Source organism: Stegodyphus dumicola, chromosome 4 (genome assembly GCF_044657685.1).
Source record: "Stegodyphus dumicola isolate Sdum_Otavi_A_Nest chromosome 4, ASM4465768v1".
Classification (NCBI taxonomy): Eukaryota; Metazoa; Arthropoda; class Arachnida; order Araneae; family Eresidae; genus Stegodyphus; species Stegodyphus dumicola.
This window is the reverse complement of record NC_140771.1, coordinates 104,960,843-104,988,300: the sequence shown is the minus strand read 5'-3', so window position 1 is coordinate 104,988,300 and position 27,458 is coordinate 104,960,843. Positions and strand designations below refer to the sequence as shown.

Genomic DNA, 27,458 nt, shown 5'->3' with positions numbered 1-27,458 from the left:
ATCTCCTATAGTAGGTGCAAAGCTCTAGGAAGCTTCTCAGCTGATGGACATTTTCGGGACGTTTCCAGGATTTAACCGCTGATACCTTTTTAGGATCCGTGCGCACACCTTCTGCAAAGATGACATGTCCCAGGTAAGTCATTTCCTTTCGGAACAATTTGCATTTAGCGGGACTCAGCTTCAGATTGGCTTCTTTTAGTTTCTGAAGCACCTTCCTAAGATTTTCTAAATGTTCTTCAAAACTCTTTCCGACGATGATGATGTCGTCCAGGTATATCAGGCAGGCTTCGTAGGAAAGGCCTTTCAAAACAGTCTCCATAAGACGTTCGAATGTTGCCGGCGCATTACACAGTCCAAACGGCATCACCTTGAATTGCCAAAGCCCTTGTCCCGTAGTAAATGCCGTCTTTTCTCGGTCTTCGGGCTGTATTTCTACCTGCCAATACCCACTCTTTAAATCAAGTGTTGAGAACCACTTGCTTCCAGAAAGAGTGTCTAGAATGTCGTCAATTCTAGGAAGAGGGTAACTGTCTTTCTTCGTAACCTCATTCAACCGGCGATAGTAGACGCAAAATCTTGTTCAGCCGTCTTTCTTTCTGACTAGGACGATGGGAGATGCCCATGGACTTACTGAAGGCTCGATGACATCGCCTTCTTCCATATCTTTTAACAGTGTTCGCACCTCTTCCTGTTTAGCAAACGGTAGACGTCTTGGATGTTGCTTGATCGGGGGATGATCGCCGGTATCTATTCTATGTTGTGTCAAACTACTTTGACCCACGTCAGAAGACGAGCGGGAGAAAACAACTTGAAGATCTTTAATGACGCGATCGGCAGCATTCCTCTCTTTATCATTTAATTTCGCATTCTGCAATAACTCCGATGTAATGCTCTCTGAGGACATGAATTCTGGAATGTTACTCTTTCTTTCAACGCTGGTTACTGGAGTACATGTTGCAACCACTTCACCTTTCTTAATAACTCTCGACTTCTCAGTTACATTGGCGACTCTCACCGGGATAACCGTTCTGGATAGGTCGACGAGTGTTGAGGCTACTAGTACTCCTTTTGGGCTATTACAGTTATCGGGATATTCTATGATGCCGTAGCGGAAATTTCTATTTTCAGCTATGGATCCAGGAAGTAAAAACTCGGTTCTTGCGGGTATTGTGATATCATCTTGAGCTATAATTTTGTGGATAGATTTCACTCCATCATTAATTCCGAATAGGGCTATGTCCTCAGATGTGGAGTGCAATTCGTTATTTTTAAAGTCCAAAGAAAAATTGTATTTCCTTAGAAAGTCCAATCCGAGTATACAAGAATCAGTGATCTCTGCTACATATGCTGTGTGATGGTAAGCGGCATTTCCAAACGTGATCTTAACGTTTATTTTTCCATCGATGTCGATCTTCTCACCGGACACAGTCTGGAGGGTAACGCAGGGCGGCGTCCAGATAAGTTTGTTTCCCAGTTGTTGAGCCAAATCTTTTCGGATGATGGTAACGTTGGCTCCTGTATCTATCGTCATATTGCAGGGAACTCCATTAATATGTCCTATTATGAAAAGTCCATTACTGCCGCCTTTCACTGCAGAAATCTGAAGCGCTTTAAACTGGATCTTTTCATTATCTGGCAACCTTCGCCTCGGGAGATAGCCACTAATTAGTTTCCCTGCTGCTTGCTAGGAGCGGTCTTAACATCCGTGCCCTGGGATGTTCTGCAGTTCCGCCGTATGTGTCCTTCAGCTCCACAGTTCCAACATTTTAAGGTCGGTTTCTTTTCACTGATATTTCTTCTCAAGTCATTGAGTTGTCTGGTTATATCGTCTAGACGAACAGTGACTTGATCCCTTGGCTCCTGGACATGAGCAGCTCTGATTGGGTGGCGGTCTCTACGAGTTGCTTGCTGGGCTGCCTCAAATTTCATGGCGTACACTAAAGCGCTTTTTAAATCTTTTACATCCGCCATTCGTAGAGCTTTCTGTATTTCAGTATCCCGGATGCCGTCGATAAAGTATTGCAAGGACAGAATTTCCCTTGTTTCTGTCGGGCATTCCGAAAAGGCGAAATGGGACAGCCTTTCAACATCCGTGGTGAGCTCCTGGAGTGTTTCGGTAGGCTTCTGTTGGCGAGATTTTAATTGGAGCCTGCTGTAGTCTTTTAAACACTTCTCCCCAAAGCGCAGCTCCAAGGCGGCGGACAGAGCTTCGAAATCTAACCTTTTGTTATCGGGAAGAGTCTGAAGGATATCCGCTGCGTCTGCTCTTAAAGAAGCGGCGAGATGACAGGCCTTAGCTTGGGAATCCCATCCATTCGCATCCGAAACGATAGAAAATTGTGTTTTATATACTTGCCAGGATGTGTTCCCATCATATGTGGATAGCTTCAGAGACGGACGAGCAGGCATCGGTAAGAATTTAAAACCCTCAGAATTGCTTCTTTCTGTCGCTATGCTCTTCTTTAAAGTGTCAACTTCTTTGGCAACAGCAGCAGAAACCCTTTCCTCAATTTGTTGTTGGACGGCAGAAACTCTTTGTTCAATTTGTTGCTCTACCGCAGAAACTCTTTCTTGAATTTCTCCAACTTTGTCTTCAACTGTATCTATTCTTCCTTCCATAGCTTCGAACTTGTTTTCTGTTATGCAAGTAATTTCTCTCTTCAATTCCTCTTGTCCCCTGCCCTAATTTCATTTCTTCTTTAACGGATTCCTGGCCCAATTTCATTTCTTCCTTAACGGAGTTGACGGCCCCTTCCATCTTTTCTTGGAAAGCAGTAAATGCAGTCATCATTTGCCTGAATTGTTCTTCCATCGCTCTTGTAATTGGCATTCAAAATCCCACTTCTGACACCAAAAATTGTTGCGTGCGTACGGGTTCGTTACGAAATGAATGCACAAGTCCGATGAAAAAAATGCACACAATTTTATTATTATCACAATAAAAATGATTAAATGTCCTCAAATAATCGTGCAGTATCACAATATACAACAGTAGTTATCTTCTAACTACTCAAATGTTCAATAGAACTTAATTCAAAACAGCTAAAGAAAGCTAATCCGCGAATTCGCTACAATCAACAAGAGCAGTTCTCTAAACAACAACAAACTAAGCAACTACAAACTGAGATGTTTTCCTCCTTTTATAAGATTTTAAAATCACGCGCTAGAATTTTCCAGTACTTTCTCGAAATCAAAAAGAGATATTTATTTATTTAATGCACGCGCTCTTGTATTTTAAATTTTCCGGCTTAGCTTTCTTTTAATATTCGTCACGCGCTGCTCTGCGCGAGAAATAAAATCATTTAATTTATAATTGAACTAACATTAGCTTTTTAAATACCAAATTCGTAACAATACGTTTGGTGCGGCCGATTGCAACGAATATACGAGGTACATATCTACATGTTATAGCAGTCCTATACACAAAATTTCAACGTTCTGAGGCTACTCGTTTTTGAGTTATGCGAGATACGTACTTACTTACGCACGCATGTACGTACATACGTTCGTACAGACGCCACGAAAAATTCTCTTCAGAATTAATTTTAAATTAATTTTTTTAATTTTTTTGGTGGAAACGAGTCTTTTTTTCTGTCCTTACGTACAGATATCACGCAAAAACATCTTTAAATTGCATTTGATAGCGGTCAAAATGGATATTTTCGTTGAAATAAGCTGCCTGAAACTTTTCGCGATTACAATACTTCCTTTTTAGTTCGTACAAGGAAGTAAAAACGTTTTAAGTATATTTAAGTATAAGTATTGTATAAGTATATTTTAGAAAATTTTAAAAGTGTTTATTAAATTAAAAAATTTCGTAATTTCAAAGAATTGATTTAAGTTTACGTGAGTTTAATGAATATAATAAATATTTCCTTCACTTAATACATGAAATTAAAATCAAGTATTTTTATGCATTTTCGCGAATACATACAAAACATACTATTCTGTTCAAATTACTTTACATATGGAAGTATTACTTTAATATAATTCTATATTAAAAGCTATCAAATTTTCATTTAAAAATATAAAGAGTATTTTTTAAACTTTGATCTCAGAGCCTTTTTTCTGAAGTCTGTGAGCCTTATGTCCGGATTATTATAAGAGCGTTTCATTAAATTTCCAGGGGTACTGATTTCCATTCCTCTTCCACTACTTTTCAGACTCCATAAATCGTGGAGTATTTGCGCTCAAAAAGTACTCTTTTCAGGAGACTAAAAGCACAACAGTTCATAGAGGAAATTTCAGGAAACTTCGCAGGAACAAGATAAAAAAATTATATATATGCAGTACTTATATCACTCTTCATTTTTTCAAGGAATGTGGTTTCAGTTTTCGAAGTATGACTTCTTGCTTTATCTTGATGAAGTTTCCCTCTTTGAAAATCATTTGGATGGAGAACTGGAAATTTTCATTACATATCGGACGTAAAACGTTCTCTTGATGGTATTTTGAGTTGATTTTCACATTTTCTCCAATTTTCTTATTTTTAATTTCCCACTGTAAGAGAATCCGCCGACAGTCATACACTCCTTACTGAAACTTTTCTTTGCATTGATGGAACAAGTGTGTAATTTTTTTCTCTTCATTTTCGGTTATATACAGACCATTTTGTTGCACTCATTTAGGCAAATCTATATTCATCAAGGGCCACAATGTATTTAAATAAATCCATTCTATTTAGCAACTTCTGCTAAACAGTTTTCATACAGGTTTCTACAAACTGTTCTGCATTGAGCCACATACCTCGGGAAAAGCTTGTGAACATTTATGTTTTTTAACCTCTTTAAGTTACGACTCCTGGTTTAGTATTTTGCGACTGGACCTTGCATCAGCTGACTTTCTCTTCTTACTAACGATTTCACTTAAAAACATTAGAAACAATACGTACTTTTTTAGGATATTCGTATGGAATCGTCTTTCTGTGTAAAAGTAATGACTGATGCTCCGATTAATAATATTGCTTATTTTGCACTTCGAAATTTTAAAACCATGAGTTTTACAACTTTTTTTTTAATTATGGGATAAGAATATTTCTCTTCGGAAAGCTCTAAAGCATAGCCTTCAATCCACATGTGACATTAAAAAGAAAAGAATAAATTTAAAAGGAGCAGACGTTATTTATTCCAGATAGTAAGCTTTTGTCAGAAATGTTTCATCAAAATACTTTTTTTTAAATTATTTATGGAAATCATTGTAAAAGTGCGTAATCACACGCTACATTTTAAAAGTTTTTCTCTTTATCCAATTTAAATGCCTTATTGAAACATAAAAAGAAAGCATCTTCATAAATTTCGACAGTATCAATTTTTTAATTGTAATCACGATCATATGAAATGTCCAAACGATCATTGACAGTATTGTAAAAAATATATAAATTTTGTTTCTGCTGCAATTAGGAAAGAACATGACAGATAATTATTGCAAAAACTGACTTGTTAGTTCAAAGAGTACAAGTCACGAATCTTCATCGAATTGCATGTAGTTATGTTTCAGAAGCCGTTGTAACGTTGATAAAACTGGTGATAGAAAAATTATATTCATCACCAATCCTGATCATGCTACTGATGAAGTTATGTTTAGGGTAACCTGGGGCAATATTTCTGAACATAATCTGTGAAATCAGTGCTAGCTTCTGAAGTGCTTTAGAACTACAACGAAGAAAGAGTCATGAAAGTTGCTTTCAATCTTCGATAGCGTTCGCACGTTTAAAACCTGTTTATCTTGACTCAGTAGCCTAAAAGAGATGACTGCAATTCCACTGCTTATAATTTATGAATATATATTTGGGAGATATAATTAAAACACACGAATAAGTATATCTCTCTCTTATTTAGTTCGCTCTGTAACCTTTGTAAAGCAAAGCAGAATAATAGCATACTTGTATGAAATAAATATTTCATTTATATTTCCCGGCTAATGGAAGAAGATAATTTACTGGTTTATATTAGTTTCACTGCTATTAATTTAACTGGAATTCAAATGATTTCGAAGCAAAAGTATTACATATAAATATAATTATTGGTTCAAATATTCGCATTTAAGAGTTATAATATACTTTATCAACATTTAAAAGGGCAATACAGTAAACTTTCGTCGAACGTGGACTGGCGGTCGCGATTTTGCATATACGCGTTATTTTAGTTGTTTCCATTTAAATTGTCCAACGTTAGAATTTCAGTTATACGCAGTTCGCTGTAGAGCGCCAGCTGCTTTGCGATAGTCCTTTTTATTGACTTATTTAACAATTCATCCATTAAAAAAGTGAAACATTGCTTAGAAAAACAAAATATGAGCTTTAAAGCTTTCCTAATTCTCGGTAATGCTTCAGGAGACGTTACAGAAGCCCTCACAACATTGAATCCAAATGTACAGGTTTTATTCCTTCCACCGAACACCATTTAATCCAACCAATGGATCAAGAAGCATAAAATCATTCGAAGTTTGTTATGTCAGACATGTTTACTGCAAATAAAGCATTATATGAAAGAAAGCACGCCTATACTAATTGCATTTTGGAAACAATCAACATAAGGCACGACATGGAAATGATTAAACTCACATGAGAATAAATGAATTCATCAACGATAAATGCATAGCATCAGTGTTCGCGAGAATATGTCCAAAATTTTAAAGGATTTTCATCGATTTTAAATGAAGCCAAGGAAATCGTAGAGATTGCAAAAGCAACAGGCGGTGAAGGTTTTCAGGATATGGAAGAAGGAGATATCGAAGAATTAGTCGAGAATAACGATCGTAAAATAACAAGTGAAGAGTTGGATGAATTTATAATACCAACCGACGATGAAAGCAGCAATAGTAAAGAAGATAAAGAGCATTTAAAGTACAAGAAGTTACTGTCTAATTATGTAATGGAGGTGGACACAAATGAAGAAAATTGAGGACATTTTATGAGAGGTATGGAAAAACTTTGCGCTCCTTGCCGTTGACGTTGTCCCAGGCAAAAATTACCAACTAGTTAAAAAAAATAATTATTATATCATATAACTTATTGAGCTATAATAGAAATCCTTTCATTTAACATTTGTTTCGTTTTTCCTTTTAATTACAATAATATTTAGTTTGCATAGTTTATACATGTTTTCTTAATCTCAACTACACCTGTTTTTTTCCATAGAAAGTGAACTTTGTGAAACGCGGTTTTGCTATTTTGCCATAAGCCTAATGTATTACTGACGTAACTTCAGCGTTCAGCAAGAGTTTACTGTAATTTGTCATGGATTTCAAACACACACATTTTACATAACAATGCGAAATATAATAAGTATCTTGTTTAACTGATTTATGAATATTACAACTAGCTCTAAAATTTATTTAACACAGCATTTTATTTTGTTGGTTAAAGACACTTATTCTTTGAGCTATTGTTAGTCAACTGAACAACAGACTTGTCAGTGTAGGGTTCATTGAGATGCCCAATGATTTCTTGGTTGATCGTCAGTAGTATGGAAGACCGGAATAGTGTTAGTTTAGATCTAACTTGCAAAAGTATCTTAAACTGCGAAATCGGGGTAAGATACGTGTGCAAAGTACAAATCCAATGTTAGGATCTTGAATCTTTTGCAGCGCAAGTGCTGAGCAAAGGCCAGCTTGTATTAATTTTTAGCTCTAGTCTTTCGCCTTATGATAGTCGTAATATATGTATTTTTTGTATATCTTTGCTTTATTGTTTGCTATGTGGTCTAGCATCTTTGGGATCCACAGCACTCTTTGGGATCAGTTTCACGCATATACTTTAAATAGTTTTTGTTTTATTGCGTGTTTTGCCTTTGTTGCTTATATTTTTTAGCAGGAATGTATTATTGTTTCTCCTGTGCTTCTATTTTGCCTTAAGTTTCTATCACTTAAAAGTTATAAATCTTTTTCTCATGAGAATTAATTTGAAAACTTTAAGGTGTCGACTTCATTGATCAAAAATCAAAATCTCTAGTGCATGCTGTTTTTTAGTTTCCATCATATTAATTTTTCAAGTAGTCTTATTACACATAGTAATATAACAAATAAAAATCATCTTAATTCCACCAAAATTTTACTTAGGATCAAGATAAGGCAATTCGTATGAAAGCGTGTTTTTTTAGCTGACGGTTAAAGACAGCTGAAGGTTCGTTGAAGATTAAAGTTATTCGTTTATTCAGCTGAAGGTTCGCTGAAAATTAAAGATAGACTATTAAGAGAAGATCTGAAAAACAAAGATAAAGTATGGTTGCAAAGATTTTTCATGCAGTGGAAGATACTTAAAAAAATTTTCTTTCGTGTGAGAAAACTATTCTCAATAAAGAAAAAGAACTGCGGCTTTTTCATCCAAAAGATTTTACTTTATTTGTTCACCATTCACGCCAACAGCCCCTTAATAGTTGCAATCATCTCACCACGTAATTGGCTGAGGTGCGTGTTTAGCCTGAAGTGAAATATATGAACAGAAATACACGATTTTATTGTTAGTTTTATGGGTGTCTGGACCTTTTGAAAACCACACGTCTGTTCATGGATTTCCTTTCACTGCTTATCCCTCGAATGGATGAAAGGCATTATAATCGCGCTGAATTCTGGTTCTGTTATTTGATTGATCAGTTCGACAAATTGATTTAGAGAGGTGAATGAAACTAATAAGGTAGTTTCGTCCTATTATACCGTCTTTGGATCTCGAAAAGAAAATTATATCTCGGGTCATAGGTTATCATGAACGTTATAGTGTTTAGGAAAGGTGTCACGAAGTATGATATCTTCCCTACAAAAAGGGAGATACGAGTTATAAAAGTTATAAAATGAAGTTAATGTGTTTAGAATAGAGAACTCACTTAGATGTAGCATTCACATAATCTGAAACGAGATTTTAAACATGTGCCGAGAACTTTAAATTATACTGATAAAAAGTTTTTGAAGCATTTTCTGCTTTGTAATTCATGGCGCGTAACTCCTGGATAACGAATGCTCTATTATTATCGCTTGTGATAGAGAACAAATGCAAGTTCACGTGAAAAAAAATCTGATGTGTACACCACATGACTTCCTTGTACGGAATATTAAATTATATGCATTTTTTCTTGCATTTCATTTAAATTTATTGGATTGAATTAAATCTACTTCGCCGACAGCGCATAAACCACAACAGAATAAATGCAGTCTTTAAAATTCACTCTATTTGTTTACCATAACGACACTCTGGCGCTAGATTCACTTAAAAGTATTATGTTTCGTTCATATTATAATTCAGAATGCACAAAATTTATATCATTTAAAGAATTATCTAATCATTGCCACATGTTCTATTCAAATACTATAATAAAGCTAGAATTATATATAAAAGAAATTAAGCAAACAAAACAAAAAAGAAACAGTTTTGCACAGACGATTGAGTATTTCTCATTTAATTAATTCAGTTCTCACTTCGCGAGAAGGCAAAAATACATAAAAACTCAAAATATCTATATTAAAAATTAAAGTAAATCTCAAACGCTTATTTCCTCGAAAAAATTCCAGAAAGAATTAAGCATGATTTAATTGAAAATAATGAATGAATGCGTTATCTTTGTTGTTGCGAAGCTAAGTTTCTCTAGATTGGCAACAAATCCACTAGTCTCCTGTTTCAAATGTAAACATCAATGACCGCCATTAAAAACAGGCTTAGCGGCAATTAAACATTTTTAAAATTGCTGATAATTCTAAAAATATTGCACACAGATTTACTGAAGGCATAAAATCCTTAACCGGAAGATAAAAACAACATAATTCAATCATTTTTAAAGCAAAAACTGTACAATTTACAAACATATAAGAGTAAAGAAACTGAGATCACTGAGCCGGGTAATAGAGTGGATATATATATATATATATATATTTATATACTTTTGGTGCGGCCGATTGCAACCAAAATACGAGGTGCACATTTACATGTTATAGCAGTCCTATATACAAAATTTCAACGTTCTGAGGCTACTCGTTTTTGAGTTATGCGAGATACGTACATACGTTCGTACAGACGCCACGAAAAATTCTCTTCAGAATTCATTTAAAACAGTTTTATAATTTTTTTTGAAGGAAAAGAGTATTTTATCATGTCCTTACTTACAGATATCATGCAAAAACATCGTTAAATTGCATTCGATAGCGGTCAAAATGGATATTTTCGTTGAAATATGCTGCCTGAAACTTTTCGCGATTACAATACTTCCTTTTTACTTCGTACAAGGAAATAAAAACTTCCGTAACCCCCTTCCCCAAGTATATAAAATAAGCGAATAATATACAGATAGTTTCAAAATTTGAAAATATAATATTCCGGATATTTTTCTAACTATCAGGATTACGCAGATGAGTTAAAAATGCGTATTCCCTGTTATTAAAAAGAGTTTAATGGTTTAGTTCATGCAAAAGAACGTAGACATGCTTATTGTAGTCTGAATGGACTAATCGGAATAAAATATTATACACATAATTTACACTATCCAAAATGTATTTACAACATAACTGGCTAAAAATAATACAAATTTTGCTTTAATGTTTCAAAATATTTATCATACTAAAAGACAGCAAACTATTTCATACCAAGTACATATTTTTGGAAAAAGGTTTGAAAAAAAAGAATAACAAAAATGTGGGCACTGTTTATTTTATTTAAGTTGTAGAAAACTGCTGAATATAAATAAAAAATATTTCGTATCTATAGTTTAAAAGTTATTTGCATAATATGTCATACCTTTATTAATATTTTTAACGTGTTTAAATGTTATATTCATGCACAGAGATGTGGTTCTCAAAGAGAAAATTGTGACTCACGAATTGCATTCAGAGCGAATTTTTGGTTGTTCGCGAAAGAGTCTGAAGTTTTATTACTATTTAATTATGCCTATTTAGCTATAACTACTAATTAATTTTAACCACTGACGATTTAAAGTAACTATTTGCGTGTAGGAGGAATAAGTGTTTTTACCTCCGAAGGTGCTATTAATCTCGACCATAATATTTTTTTGTCCATATCACATTTCATATAAAAGGATATTGCAACCAAATGTTATTGCCATGTGGTTTTTTTAAAGAAATAATATAGCGAATATAAAAAAGAAATGTACGCTTAACGTTTTATTGGGAATTCTAAACGTATGCTGTTCCTTTTAAATATCTTGGAATTTTTCTGTTGAATTTTGCGTGGCGTAAGGGCGAAGAAAGTGATGTTTAATAAATAAAGTTCAAGAAGTTAATAATAAAAAGGAAAAGAGAGTTGTATAAGTCATCTTACTGAGAAAACAGAACATAGAACATTAATATAATAAATTGAGTAAAGACTAAAAAAAATTTTTTTAATTAAAAAAAAAAAAAAAAAGGCACGACAATATTGAGCACTATATCAGAATATAGTGCTTTTAAAAATTATGTTATTTTACTGTTAACTTTATGTAATATAAGTGTAAAGAAAATTATATTTAATAATAAAGTTAAAAAGACAAAAAAGTTATGTTTGCATGAGTAAGTCCAAGAGCAGATTAGTAAACTGCGAACTCAGCAAGAGTATAAAAACGTAACATATTCTCTGGTGAGATGCTGAACTCTGAATACGTCGGAATGCAGAAATGTTTGCTTTTCAGCTGGTATGGCCAGCCGACCGAACGCTGTGCAGTTTTCGATCGTTCGCTGCTGTCAAGAAATATATTTTACAGATCAACATAAGCATCATACTGGAACAAAATATGCATTATTTTATTGTTAATATGATTTAATATTTTATATTTCATCTTAACCTCCATTCCCATCTCAACTATACCAAGAGGGCACAAGTCAAATTCTGCCAATAATGGTAGGTAGGTCGCAATCTTTTTATTTTGAAAACTGCTCATGACTGTAAACAAGACAGCTATCCTACTGTAGAACACTTATATCATTTAATACATATATCAACATCATTTCTTTTGTAAGGTTTTGTTGGAATAAAAAAAAATTTGCTGTTTATATTTTGAATATATAGTTGTCTTTCTTACGGTGTTACAGCGATAATTAGTCTGTGATTGTTTTGAGTCTTCCATAATAAGCATTAATTTTACTATTATCATCAATAGAACTATTTATTTTTTTTATTTTATCATTTTAGATGCATCGTTACTTATTCATCATATATTTTACGTTTATTTTAGAAGTCTTCTTAACAAACTTAAAAAAATAATAATTTGTTGTCATAAAGAACGAAGGAAACATTATTGTGCCTAAATGATCAGTATCTGCAATTAAGCCTAGCAATTTCGCCCAGCTGAAACTCACGAAAACTGTAAGAAATATGTTCATTGTGTTTCTGCTTTAACACTCAGGAAGAAAATGAAAAACGACCGGAAATCTTGTCATTCGCTCGATACAGTCTCCAGCCATTTCCGCTTCTAAAATCTTTATTTTCATTCTCTACTCTTAACACGATTTAAAACGCCTGTGGTAGATGATGTAGAATTTTTTCCCTTTTAAATACTTATATATAGATGAACGTCTATATCAGGAAAGGAGATGATTTTCTTTGTTTACTTCATGTGATATAAAATTTAATTTCTTTAGCTAAACAATTGAATATGATACCCATGGAGATTTCTAATACAAAATTTCGGAAAAGTGTTATTATTTTTGAATGTTTCTTTATAATAAGGAAGGTATTTACTCTGGTGAAGAAGCTGCAATTCATGTATAGCGTCTAATTCATAAGCTACGATCAAAATTACTGCTTTGAAACTTTCATAATTTATTACTAAAAATATTTCTACACTTACGGTAAAAAAATTCCTTGAAACTTAACAGCAATTTTTTCACTAATATTTTCGTTAGTATTTTTGACTGTGTAAAACTTTACACACAGAAATACTGTTTATGAAGTACTGTTTTGTTCTACTTGCTCTCATAACATGTTATTGCATAATTACATCCACCTAATGCATAATTCAGCATACTTTTACAAATAAGGAAAAAATTGATATGGTCGAACTTCCTTGTACAGCCTATTAAATTATCCACAGTTGTTGCTGCTCTTTCATTTAAAAATATTTCCTCGAATTTCATTAAAGATACATTTCTCATTCAATCAAGTCATTTCTCACTCCGGGACAAGATACATAAAATCTTAAAACATCTTCATTAAAAATTGTAAAATACAGAAAAACCTGAAATACCATGTACAGTTAAAATAATTTTTACAAGTAAAATTAGAATTTCCGCGCAAAAACAAGCAACTCAGCCCGCTGGCAGGAAGAAAAAATTTTCGGAGCACAAAATTGAAAGTTAATTTTTGTTTCCACTGGGCAAAAACACACTGAAGTTAGTCCACCAATTGATTTAATTCAATATTCTAGTAAGAGTTTCAAATGTGAATAAATGGCGGCCTCGTTAGGCTTAGCGCCGCTTAAACTATTCAAATATTTGATAATTCTGCAACTATTGTATGCAGATTAACCAAATGCATTAAAAACCTTAACCAGAACATAAGAACAGCATAATTCAATCAATTTTAAAGAGCAAAATATAAAATTTACCAACATATAAGAATAAAAATATTGAGTTCACTGAGCCGGGTAGCAGAGTGCGAAAAAAAATATACTATGTATATATATATATACGTCTCGTGGGGCCGATTTCCGTTACAGCAGTCCCATATACAAAATTACATATACAAAATAAATTACATATACAAAATAATCCCATATACAAAATAAATGTTACAGCATTCCCATATACAAAATTTCAACGTATGTACGTACGTAAACATCACGAGGGAAAAAAAATCTCTTCTGAGTACGTTTTAAATCCATTTTACAATCCGTTTTGGAAAAATGAGCGCTTCGTTCATACGAGTTCCACAGGGGTCAAAATAGATATTTTCGTTGAAATACGATACTCAAAAATTTTCGTTATTACAGTACTTCTTTTAGTGCGTAAAAGGAAGCAAAAATATCTTTTAAACCAGAAAATCCTCATTTCCATGTAGTTAATTTTGAAAAGGAAAACATTTTTTCCGAAAAAAAGTCAATATATATCCATTACTAGAAGTTTTTAATGACAGATTTAAATGTTTTAACATTTATTATATAGTTTTCACAATATCTTGGTAGCTAAAAAGGTTTTAGTTTGCAATGAAAATATCATATTGTTGTAACCTGTTTAATCCTTAATTAAAGATGTTACATAATATCATTCATTCTTATGACAGATACTCGATACATTTTTAAATGTTTCTGATTTTTACTGTAGTTTGTAATTTTGTTTCGTTAATTGTATGTGCGTGTACAGGATGTACGTGTTTGAAGTAATTCTGAATTTCACATGTGGATGTTTTATCATTTATTTTATTATTTTTATTTATTGCTATTTCTCAAGGTTTCATACATGTTTAGGGATTTTTTGTCGTATATTGCTATTTTATATTTAAAGTATTTCATTAGGTTAAATATATATACATATATAAACTCATTTTAATTTTGAATGTAAGCAAATTTAAATATAAAATGTGTTTTAAATATTTTCTTTTATTCAAATGATAAATTAAAAGATTGATCTTTAACCCTTTTTGAATATCACGTTTTACGATAATAGCAGTTTTTGGTTTACTTGAGGTATTTTGGGATCTTTAGGTATTACTTTGAGGTATATATCATCTTAAATTACTATTGCGGACCATCAAGAAGTTCTTTGCGTATTTTATTTTATTCTGAAAAAGTTTTGACAGAAAGTAATGTGTATGGGTCCTTTTCGTCTTTTCAATGAAAAATTAATGGCATAGTAACACTTTAAGTAGTTACTCGTGCATATTTCATGATATGAACTAAAGTTTAAACCATAAATCTTATTATTGTAACTGAAGTTTTAAAATGCTTTTTCTTTTTGTAATCCTTGGCTCTAAATTTTTATTTTGTTTTTACACAATCAATGTTATTTTTAATGTTGTTATTGTTGTTTACAAATCATATATGTTACAAAATGTGTATTTTGAATAAGAAGATTTATTATTCTTAATATAAGTAACTTTTGTTCTACGGTATAATGCAAATAAATGTTAAAAAAGTGTATTTTATATAAATTCTGGCGAACGCCGTAATCAGAATCAAGATACGAATTCTCCGTTTGGCGCAGATTGTCTTGACTTTTGGCGTCGAAAGTAACTTTAAACCGGCAACCTAATGCAGCGGACTTCCGAAACACTTTCTCCTCAAATTCAGTTTCGCATCTGTCCTGTTAGCGCATCGTTGCTGACAATTCATGGGTTGTGTGCTATTCAGCACGTGCTTAGCGAGAAAAATAAAATCTCTCCCTGATATCGCAACTTTTCTAAACTGATTTGGATTGTTTTATTTATTTATTTTTATAAATATTACCAATAAAAAACTTAAGTTTAAAGCAGCTTGATTGAAACACAAGTATTTTATCGAAAAGAACTGAAAGAGTTTTATTGTCGCAACTGTGATGTATCCTTTTTTGTTACATAGAATTTTCTGATTACTTATCAAAAGAAAAATGCATGACCATTGAAGAAGTTGTGAAATTCTTAGTAGATGTGTAAGAGAAAAGTACTAGTGAAGGGTTCAATGTGTAAGCGTAAGAACTCTGATTTCTTCAAGAACCCGGAACACTCATTGAAAGGTTTTCATTCTTGTTGCAAATTGGAATACAAGCGCTTGAATAGCTCTCAGATTACGGGTCTAAGAATTTGCTTCATTAATCAATCACTGAAAATGTTTCCTTGCCTGTAACCTGAACTACTGACGTTCGAGCGTATTGGATATTAAGTTGTTTGAATTCACTCTTTTGCGCCTCGGAATATTTCAAAAGCAGTTATTCATAATATTTGTTCGTAGCTTCTATTCATAACTTTGCTTTCGATTAATTAGATTTCTTGTTTTAAAGTCAAGTTGAGCAAGAAAATACGGAAGAAGAAATAACGTGGAAAAATTTGTTTTTCAAAAAATGAATCACTTTAATGACAACCACATCGTTCTATAAATTTCAAAACCATTAACTAATAGCTACTGAAAAATTGTAAAGACGCGCTTGACACTTTCATTATATATAAACTACATTTATGGCTTGACATTTTAGTGTGTCAACGTTTGTAATGGCAGCAAAAAAATAAACCAAAAAGTTACATACTTGAAAGTGACAGCCATTAGTTTTGTGTCTAAAAAGCCACGTGCGTTTGTTCCTGTGGATCTGGCAATGGGCCCTCAATTTTTCATTCCGCGCTTTTATTTTATGCGGAACTTATTTTTTGTATTTGTTCTACAGGGAGGATTGCAAGAACTGAAAATCTACAACAAACCCGGCGTCGCCGAAATTTACTGCGATGCAGCTTTCCAGGTAAGATTTCATATTATCCTTTCAAATTCAGTTTTGTGATAAAAATAATTTCCATGTTTATGCATGATTTTATTTATTTGGATGTACTTCTCTTTCAGCATAAAATAAAAAAGCAGAAAATATTCACAATATAAATGATAAAGTAAGGTTTGTAACTTTATATTTGTAAAGCAATTCATTTTTAATTATTTGACAAATACGAGTCCTTTAATGAAAGTACCAGTGATGAACACACCTTCCGCTTTATTAGGCATCAAAAATTTTATTTCTACTTTACTATATTTTTAATGCAAAGAATTAAAATGTATTTTTATAACTTGAGACGAAGTAATCAATTTACAGTTTTTATCATTTGAAAAAGTTTAGTAATTTTCAGTTTCGTAAACGGAGAAAGTATTTAAGTGTATTAAAGTAAATGAATAAGTATATTAAAGTATAAGTAAGTTATGTAAGTGTTAAGAATATTAAGTATTTACTGATGAGAGTATAGTTTTATTTCTTCCAGAAGTTTCATAGAAAACCCGCATGTCATGCCTTATGTCACAGTTGTGCTTTCTATTTTAGTTATATTTGTAAAATTGTGAAAATTTCGCTTGTGTTTACAACTACTTATATTTAAAAGATTGTCATTTTTCTACAATCAAAATATCGATAAATGGTATGAAATTTTCTCTTTTAATAAGCATTATGGTTTTGGCTTCTTTCCATTCGAGGTTTGTCACAATAAAAATTGTAATTATATTTTAATGCACAATTTAGTAGATCTCTTTGGCTGTGAAATTCAGGGCATAATATCAGAACTAAAGAGGGCCGTATAAAAATGTTTCTAAGACGTTCAAAGCTGATGTGATAGATTTCTTTAAAAAGAAGGGGGGAGAAGAAAGAAAAATTTATCTTTTAATTCTATAAATTCTGTTAACTTTTGCTGTAAATGAAATATGCCAGTGAAGTTTTTAGAGTCATGCGAAATGTTTCTATAAATTATTACTATTTTAAATTAATAAAAGAAAGAAATTTTTACATTATGAATTTCTCTTATTATTTTTATTAGTTATATGAATAGCCTGAGATCAATGATTTTTTAACTGTAAAATGCTGCTTTCGATTTGAAACATGTTCATTATGTGCGTCCTGAATTCATGTTTATATAGTTCGACATTGTTAAGTCTGAAAGGAAAATTTGCGTTTTTTCTATAATTATCAGAATTGAAGGAACAAATTAATTCTAAACTTCTTTTAATGATTACTTAATTATTATGTTGACTTTCATTTGCGTTTTTATTACTTTTTTCTCTTATGTAAGAAAAGAACTGAATATGTGCTTAATTTTCTTCTTTTCATAATTTATGTACTCATTTCTTTTTTAAGTACCATGACATGCTTTCCTTACTTTGAGTACATGTATTTATAATATAAAATTTAAACAATACTCGTTATGCTAGACAACAAACGAAATGCAGAAGAGGAAAAGTATGTACGTTATTTACCCTCTCGCGCGTTTTCCCGTAATGTAAATGTATATAAAATAGGAAAATGTTGTGTGTATGTAAAAAGAGAATTATTGAAATCGGTAAGTTCTTTGAAATACATAATAATCATATAAGTTTGTCTTTGCTTGTGCTTTTTAATGAGTTTGTATTTTAAGTCGTCTTTTCTTAACCATTATACATTGCGTATTTTCTCCTCCTGGTTTTCAAACAGGAAATTAAATGTGAGAGTAAATACGGGGTAATTTTGCTATAAAACCTTAAGATGAACATATGACGAAATAACAAACGGCCAGTTTATTACAATATTTCTATTGTCTGGCCTTTATAAATGGCAAATATAAAATTCCCATGTACTGTAACATTCTGGCTAAAATTATGTGAAAACTAGAATACGGAAGAACTGTATAGCAATTATTCGCCGAGTTCCTGTGCGTAAATAACAACTCCGGAGAAGGGTTAAATTACCCTTTTATTTCAACTCAAAATATATTTACTGATGGGACTACAGGGACTACAAGAAGCCTCTACTTGGGCTTTAACAAAATAGATAATATTTAAAACTAATACTAGATAAATTTAATCAACCGAAGCTGCACAGAATCAAACTGGCCCTTAATTAAGGATAACCAGCTTATACTAGCAGGCACGTATTAAGTACGGCCGTAGAATAGCAGTCTTTAACAAACAGGAACAACGTGCCCGAAAGTAAAACCGTTCGGTAAATAAAACCGCTGAATAACACGTTACAAAGACTCAAGTTATTGCGATTTAACACATCACATATGCATTATCGATACATTACTGGTATATTACTGATGCAAATATGACTGATACACTACTGATGTTACTGATACAAGACTGATATAATACTGATACATCGATACAATACTTTACTCATATACGACTGCTAGATTACTGATCCAACTATGCATATACAATATTTAACTGTTACAGTACTGATACAATACTTTACTGGTATTAATACTGACACAATACTGATTAACTCTGGTACAAAACTTTGCTGATGTAAGTTGTTATTGGAGAAGTCAAACAACAAGAATCAGAATAGTATTTGTAAATTTCGCAAAACTAATTTGGATGGTTTAACTATAGAACCATCTCCCTCAGCCGCCTAAGTGCAAATGAACCAGATAAGCTTCAGTGATAAAATAAGAGATAAGAATATCTATCTTATATGGTTAAGGTATATTGTCTTATTTGGTATTCTTATCTGATCTTATATAATATCTTATATTGTTAATGTCCAGCCATTCTTATCTTATCACCATATCTTATCTCGCCCATTTGCACTTAAGCAGCTGAGGAAGTTAGTTATATAGTTAAACCATGGAAACTAGTTCTGCAAAATTTACAAATATTATACTGATTCTTGTTGTTTGACTTCTCCAATAATCATTATTCAGGGTGTTATTTTAACATAAACCTTATAGATTATCGGAGGAGAGATGTTTTCTGTAACACATTTTAGCACCTCTTTGAAAAGATATCAGTAGCGCAAATGGGAAAAAAAGAGAGATAGAAATAGGGTTATATCCTATCTTTTCCATTGTCATTAATGATAACCAAAATCGAATATACTAAAATTTAACTTATATATACTGCTATCGTGTTGTAATATTTTAAACAATGCTTATCTTCTGTGAATATTTGGTCCTGTTTCGTTATGAACCTGCACACTTTCGTCGCCTGTGAAAGAGACACCAAATACACGCCGAGACCCAATTATAGCATCCTGTGGGGGAATCAAACCATTTGTGTGTGTGTTGTTTAATTTGTTTGCGTTTAATTTAACGCTGGTACAAATTATAAACTTGCCAAAATGCAGGGCAGGTGCACAACAGAAAATTATCAATGCTTTATGAGCTGAATATTCAACTAATTAATAAAGTTCTATTCTAAAGTCCCGCAAAATAAAATACTTCAGACCTTTAATTTCACAAATAATTATTTGCATTCAAAACATTCTGTCTTCTTGAAGAGTGAATAATAACTGCACTTTATAAAATAATTACCTTAATTTGTTACTGCGATAGCAACACGTATGCAATAGTATGCCGGATTAATTAGTTGCGACTGCAGGAGCACATACCATAAGTAACACTTATCATAGGCAAATGTTCACAGTATGATGTCATTAAATTATTAAAATACATTTTACGAAAATATTCGGATGTCTCTGAATCCGACCCAAAGCTATATTTCCCGTTTCCAAACTCAAATATTTGCAGTATTTGCTCTTACAAATAGAGACGCATAGTTCAATATATATAGACCCTCATATTTGACTGATGAACAGAAAATCCAGATTTGTTTTAGAGATTCATTTGATGCCGCGCAAGTTGGGCTATGGAGTTTCCACGTATTAGGTGAATCTGCTAATCGCGTAAGTCACAACAGCAAGCACGGTGAGGTGGGATGATTTCTTACAATATATTCCGTCACTGCAAAAGTATAAAAATTTTGCAGAATCCTAGTAGTGGAAGTTAGATACTTGTACAAAAACGACCTTTATCAAGTTTAAATGCTATTAAATTATTTCTATCAAAATGGAACTGCACGTATGAGATGAATTCATTAAAACGAATGTTTCTTAAACTACGAAAGGATAAAAGCTTAGATAGGATAAGCTTAGGATAAAAGCTTAAGAAAGGATAAAATATGGGGGATATTTAACAAATGTATGAGAATGAAAAAAAAAATAACACTTTGTGTGGCATTTGTTTCTGAAGTAAGTATCCAGATAGCTGGATACATTTACTTTGTAGTTAGTAATTATATTGACGCATAAAATAGGAGAGGAAAAAGGGTCTAAAAATCATCGCTTGTAGAATTTGTTGCAGCTTGCTTTTAACAAATTTTTTAACTTTTTGATATAGCTCCTCATAAAACTTTTTTCTGTTTCGAAAGCGATCCCGCACAGGTCCATCTTTTTTCTCCTCTCAAATAAGAGAAGCATATGTATATCATATTTATATCGAAAACAATGGGCTGGGAGCCTCCTATAGAGGGAAATACACTGGTGTGCAAAAATTAAGGACGAAGTCGAAAAATTAGCATATCAGCTGAACGAAGAGGCAGAGCGGACAGAAAGACCAATCCGGAGATTAAGTAAGGTGATGTACGGTAGCACATGTGCAGATATGCAGGTAGACGTAATGGGGGAGTGTCTGAGTAGTATAAAGCATGTTGTCGGTGTAAGATCAGTATTTCTGGCAAAGAGATTGCACGCCGTATAGCAGTTAAAATCACACCGAGTTGCTGCCTCAGCGAGAAATGGCGAATAATCAATCTGTTAGACGACATCTGGATGCTTTTACCCGAGGTCGAATCATTGGGAAGTTGGAGGAAGGCCGCAGTGTGACAAGTGTGGCTGCAGAGTTCGGAATTGCTCACAGCATCCTTTCACGACTTTAGAGACAATTTCAAACAACAGGAATAGCTATCCGAGGGTTTAGTAGTGGTCGTCCACGAGGAATCACACCCGCAGATGACCGGTATATTGCCTTACAGGCCAGAAGAAACAGGCGGCAGACAGCGGGAGAAATCGCTAGACACACGACGCAGGCGACTGGACGACCGATATCGCGTTTTACCGTGGCCAGAAGACTGCACGGTGGTGGTCTGTTTGCACGACGCCCTGTACGGTGTGTACCTCTAACGCCTGCCCATCGGAGAAGGCGTTCTCTGTGGTGCCGGGAATTGGAGAGACAATGAATGGGGACGAGTACTCTTTACAGATGAGAGCAGATTCAGTCTGAGTAGCGATTCTCATCGCATACTCATCTGGAGAGAGCGGGGAAGCCGCAATCATCCCTCGAACATCATTGAAAGGGACGGGTATGGAGGTGGCGGTGTTCTCGTTTGGGGAGGCATCATGCTTGGTAGTCGTACAGACCTTCACATCTTCGACGCAGGTTCAGTCAACGGGACCCGTTATTGTAACGAGATTCTTCTTCAATATGTGCGTCTTTTTAGAGGCGCTATGGGTCTGCAGTTCCTTTTCATGGACGACAATGCACCATGTCATCGCACAGTAGCTGCCGAACAGCTCTTAGAGAGTGAGGATATTGAACGTATGGATTGGCCGGCACGATCTCCAGATCTCAATCCCATCGAGCATGTATGGGATTTTCTAGGCAGACTCTTAGCAGCTCGTACTTTACTACCAGTAACGATTCCGGAGCTTGGATTGGCGCTGCAAGACGAATGGGAAGCAATGCCTCAACAACTCATTGACACCCTCATTCTCAGCATGGGCAGACGCTGTGAAACCTGCCTAGCAATCAGGGGAGATCATATCCCCTATTAAAGACCGGATGTTTCTTGCTGGACACCCATCACAGGTATGTTTCGGCCTTTAGTCGCATTGCGCTCCATGCTACTTTTTCAATAAAGCTTCTTTTTATCCCTCTGATTTCTCTTTTAGTAAGTGTTGCTTACATTACTCATGTCCTTACGTATTGGGGATTTTACGGTATTAAATGTGTTGATTTGGAAAGCTTTTGTACAAAGTTATATTGAAAAAAACCATCTCGTCTTTAATTTTTGCACACCAGTGTAGTCATGAAACGTAAAATACTAGGATAACAGAATTCTAAAAACGATAGGATGACTGTATTGAAATTATTAAATTATTAGTCACAAATTTAAACAAATAAAAAAACTATAAGCAATTTCCCTATTGCGTTTCAAGGAAATCCAATTCGCATGCTGGTTATGAATAATTTTTGCAGAACCAAAATGAAAAATTGTGATTAATGTCCAAACATGATTTTCTGCCGTAGATTTGTTTTATTTCTTTTTTGAACATAAGATTCATATTACTTCACGCGAAATTTCAGTGCTGTTATATTCTGACAAATGTATATCAAACCAGTGTGACAAGATAGGCTATAAATTCCCCAAGAATTATATAAAATCAGAGATGAGATCTTTAAAAACTGAACAACGAATTTTATTGATAGGTTGGAAAATGATCAGAAGGTGAACGTCTGGAGAATCCAAGCGATTTTATAACCCACAAAAGTATGAAAGAGAATAGCAAATTCTCCTATGGCTATTTCTAATATCATAATGTTATGTTTTTTTGGGGGGGGGCAAGACGAAAGTTTTTTGTTTTCTCAATAACTGTTGCTCTGTCAATACTCCGTCAATGAAATTAATTCTAATCAAGTCCTTCCTAACTCTTTTTTTGAATTTTGATAATTAAATGTATGTTTCATTACTGTTACTGTTAATAATATATGTTTCATTACTGTTTTCCTCGACAGATGGTACTATATTAAAGTGACCACATTTTCATTGAGAGAGAAAGCGGGGCAAATGGAAAGAAATGAGAATTATAATTTAGTTATGAAAGCAGTCCAATAATTCAAAAAATATATTTTATTATATACAGTCATATACTTGTCTATAAATATACAAAAATATATTTATTATTAACTATTGGTAACTATAAAAATATTTGTAAAAAACAATAATTCGAATATTATATTTTTAAATTAATTTAATATTTTATTTAAAAAAATTATGATTTTCTTTCACGGTCATATTTTTTATCCGAGTGAATATTTTGCAATAAATTCGGATCATTTATTAAAATGTGAAATTTCTCACATGAATTGGTCAAATTATATTTTAGACTTAATACAGATTTTAAAGTTTTAATGTTCAACTGCTTTTTATTCAATTGTCCATATTTACTCATACTAGAAAAAACACGGTCTGTTGCTGCATTTGTTTCTCGAAGGGAGGACGTGTGTTCTACAATTTTCAAAATATTTTTATAAGGAATATTATTCTGTTTAAAATGAAGGAATAACTCCATCCATTTTTTTGTCTGTTTCCACATTTGCAGACAACCAACATTTAATTTTTTTTATCAGTAACGTATATTTTATCAATAACACCTCATCAGAAAGATCATTTTCGCAAATATTATTTTTCGCAAAATGTTTACTAATATATTAAAAAGATTTTTCCACAGATTCCCATAAAATCTCCTTTTTTAATGTCACCCAATGAAAGTTTTTAATATCCTCGAATTGAACTATCCATTCTTCAAGATATTCCAAGCAGTTATTATAAAAATTTCTGACTTCTCTCAGAAAATCAGGCCGTTTAATATGGCACCTTGTTCTTCCAACCTAGTGATGTCCTTCCGAATAACTAAAGGAATGTAATCGTTATCAATTCTTTCTCTATTGTTTTTAAATTATTGATTTCATATGACACTTCCGTAATTGAAATTTTTTCCCTTTCAATAATTTTCACAGCATTCTGAAATAATGTAGCTTGGTTGTTTATGAACTGAAGACAAATTTATGATGTGACATTTTAGAAAATTTTTTCTTGGGCATTTATTTATCTTGTGATAAAAAGTATGATTTTAATGCTCCGTATATTTTTAAAATATGTTCTACAGCTGGTAAAAGAGTTAGCTATCGTGCTTTGCTGTAACCAATAATTCTTTTATATTTGATTTCTGCGCTTTCACAAAAATCCTTCAAACTTTTGACACGCGCAGTATATATATATAAATATGAATAAAGTTTTGCAATAATATTTTCAACATCCACTGGAAGTAAGTCAGATGCTGTTTGAATAATATTGTGTAGAATGTGCGCTGCACAACCTACTCGAATAATGTTTTGGTTCAAACGGTTCGTTAAGTTTCGGAGAAACGTTATTGATGCCTCTTTTAGCTTTTCCACCAAATTTGCGTTAGTGTCAACAGTAAAATTATTGCCTCACAATAGGCAATAATTTTATTGTTCAAATTATTCTTTCTTAAAATAGTACTTATTGAATCAAAAATTATTTATGCAATTTCGTTCGGCAGCGGCGCAGATGGTACAGTGGCTAAGGGAGCCTGACTGCGATACCAAAGGGCCTGGGTTCGAATCCCGGAGAAGGCATGGTTGTAACTGTCTGTCCTCTTCATAGGAGGCAATGGTGGCCCACCTATTAGGTGCCTCCATAATAAAGAGACCACCACGTCTGGCCTTAGTATAGATTAATGGACTCTTGTTACAAAACTTTAACTGTTCACAATCTATCATTGGGAAAAAAAAAGTTTCACCCGGCAATGAAACAAAATCTAATATTCTAATTTTAATTTCTGTTTCTGCATCAAAACGTCTAACAATTGTGGGAAATAATTTTAAATCTTTATGGTTGGAAGCATCATAATATAGGGACATAAATGTGCATTTAATCTAATTCTTTCTGCAATTGTGAAAACGAGTATGGTAGAAAAAATTACAAATAATTGCTTCGGTTTTTGTCTTTGCACGTGCAAATTTTTTATTGTACAATGTTTTGATCATTTGCGACGTACAATCAATTGATCTGAAACTTTGATTCTGGTTGAAGGTGTGGAAAGCAAATAGCCCTTCAGCTAATGCTAGCTGTTTCTCCATTAACAATGCATATTCCTTGACAAGACGTAACGACAATGATCGAACACCACCGAGTAAATCTAACTCATTACATCGCTTAATTTAGTTTACTTTGCATGCATTTTATGCGTTTTTATTAATAAATAATACGTAATATATTTTTGCAGTGCATTTAAAATAAGAAATGCAGATGTTTTCTAAATAGCGGGACATTTTAAAAAATCGGCAGGACAGTCCTCCAAAGAGCGGGACTGTCCCGCCAAAATCGGGACCGTGTGGTCACTTTATACTATATTCATGTTCGCTTTTCTCTGCTATTGGCTATGTACCGTTGTCTTCAACTGCAATACGGTCATCGTTCCTTTCAATTATGCAAAACACTTTTCCTTCGTTTGCTTCTGAAGAAGATGGATCGGTGTATGACTACCCTTGAAATCTCTGAAGTTTTATTCGAAATCCACTCTAAACTAAGCTTGCTTTTTTGCCTAATTTTAAACTAGCCAGTTTGTTCTAAAAATTTCTTGTGTGTGTGTTTTTTTTTTTTTTTTTTTTTTTGTTTCTAATGTATTAATCAACCAGTCAATCTTTAATTTGCGCACTGAAATATAGCAGGCAATTTTTGCTCCTTTCATCTTCCAAATGCTTAAAGTATGCTCAGCTTCATTAAGCATTTCGTCATCTCGGGATGATGGCATTAATGGGCGTTCAAATGCTTTGGTGAAATTCGCCGACTTTACCACTAATTGCTGCGTAAACGTAAATGTACATGGGCGTTTTTGTTGTGATGATAATGGTACTTATTCTACAATGTAGATGGTGTAAAGCGTATTATTTTGAAGCTGTTTAATAAAATTAGAAAAGGTAGCTTGAGTTGACTCAAATGCGTCACTAAAATATGATGTAAATAGGTTGGTATGCTTTTACATCTGACGGATTGTAAAGAAGGACTCAGTTCAGTTTATGAAAACCATATTTTTCAGATGCTGAATCAAGAATTTTACGAGCATAGTAAAACAGTTTCTTCGTTTGGTTTAAGACCTAAACGTTAATACGGTGGAATTTGCATTTAACAGCAATGCAAAAAAGTATGAGTTTAATTTTTTCTTATGCCTTCACACTGTTGACATTCTTGATGAATATTATGCATCTATATTTTTACTTGGTCCTTAAAAACAATTTCTATCATTATTTTCATGAGTTCTGCTTTAAAAACACTGCCAGCTTATCAAGAATGTCTATATCTGAGGTACAACTTCATAGCTATGTTTCGCTGAATTACATCGTTACTAAAACTTGTATCTTATTTGGTCCATTTGCTCTTCGTACTATGTGTTTAAAACTTTATTTTTTTCCCATTTTAATATAGTGCTTTTTAAATTATTTTAGGTTGGTAAAGTTATGTTTTAACCTTAAAACAAAAGTTAAAAAAATCTTGTGCAAAAAATTCTCTTTTTCATATTAATGCATAAACGAAATCAAATGAGGTTTGGTGGTTAAGAGTAAAATTTACAAAAGTTTAAAAATGAAAAGATTTGAGTTCAGAGTCTCGTTGAACAAGAATCGGACACATAGATTTGAAATTTGACCGAAGCAGTCGATAACTTTAACAACACTTACATTTTTATTCTTTAGCTAATAACTGTGTGACAGACTTCGACTAATGACAGAAATTGCCAGTTAATATCCTCATCTAATAACTGGAATGCCTGTACGAAAGACCGTATTATTGCTTGCGCAACCATGTATTTATCTTCGTCAAGAAATTTCGTCAGAAAGCTTATTAAATATAGTAGTTTGTTAAATGTCTGCTTCTAGTTTCAAGTGGTTGACTTCGCTGAAATTCTCTAAGAGCATAAAAGACAAATTCTCTCGCTGGTGGTCTTTCCAGCAGTTACCATTCGTAAAGAAAGTATCTTCATATTTTAACATAACGATTTATCAAACGATACTTCAGTTCTAAAGTCATTAATGTGGTAAAGTCATTAGTGTGGATTTGTTTTAAATTTAGACTTATTTGTTGTAACATCAAAAGAACTTATTTTTAAATTTGTACGAATTTGGAAAATATTTCCATTGTCACTATTAGGTTTATTTCATAAAGTGACGGCTATTGTGTTTATACGAATGAAAATTATTTCTGTTAAATTTTTTGTTTATTTCTTTTTACAGTGGATTACTATGTAAAGATTTGTTCCAAACAGAAACTGAATTGTCT

General features: G+C 33.0%; 1 protein-coding gene across 3 annotated transcripts in view; it reads left to right on the top strand.

The window, feature by feature from the left end:
• The window catches only part of LOC118182799 (uncharacterized), a 623,155-nt gene that overhangs the window by 229,148 nt on the left and 366,549 nt on the right, over positions 1-27,458 (top strand). For all 3 annotated transcript variants that reach the window (XM_085815295.1, XM_085815293.1, XM_085815294.1), the window contains exon 6: positions 16,261-16,332. In XM_085815295.1, coding sequence (XP_085671421.1) covers positions 16,261-16,332 — 72 coding nt within the window. The remainder of the gene's footprint in view (positions 1-16,260; positions 16,333-27,458) is intronic.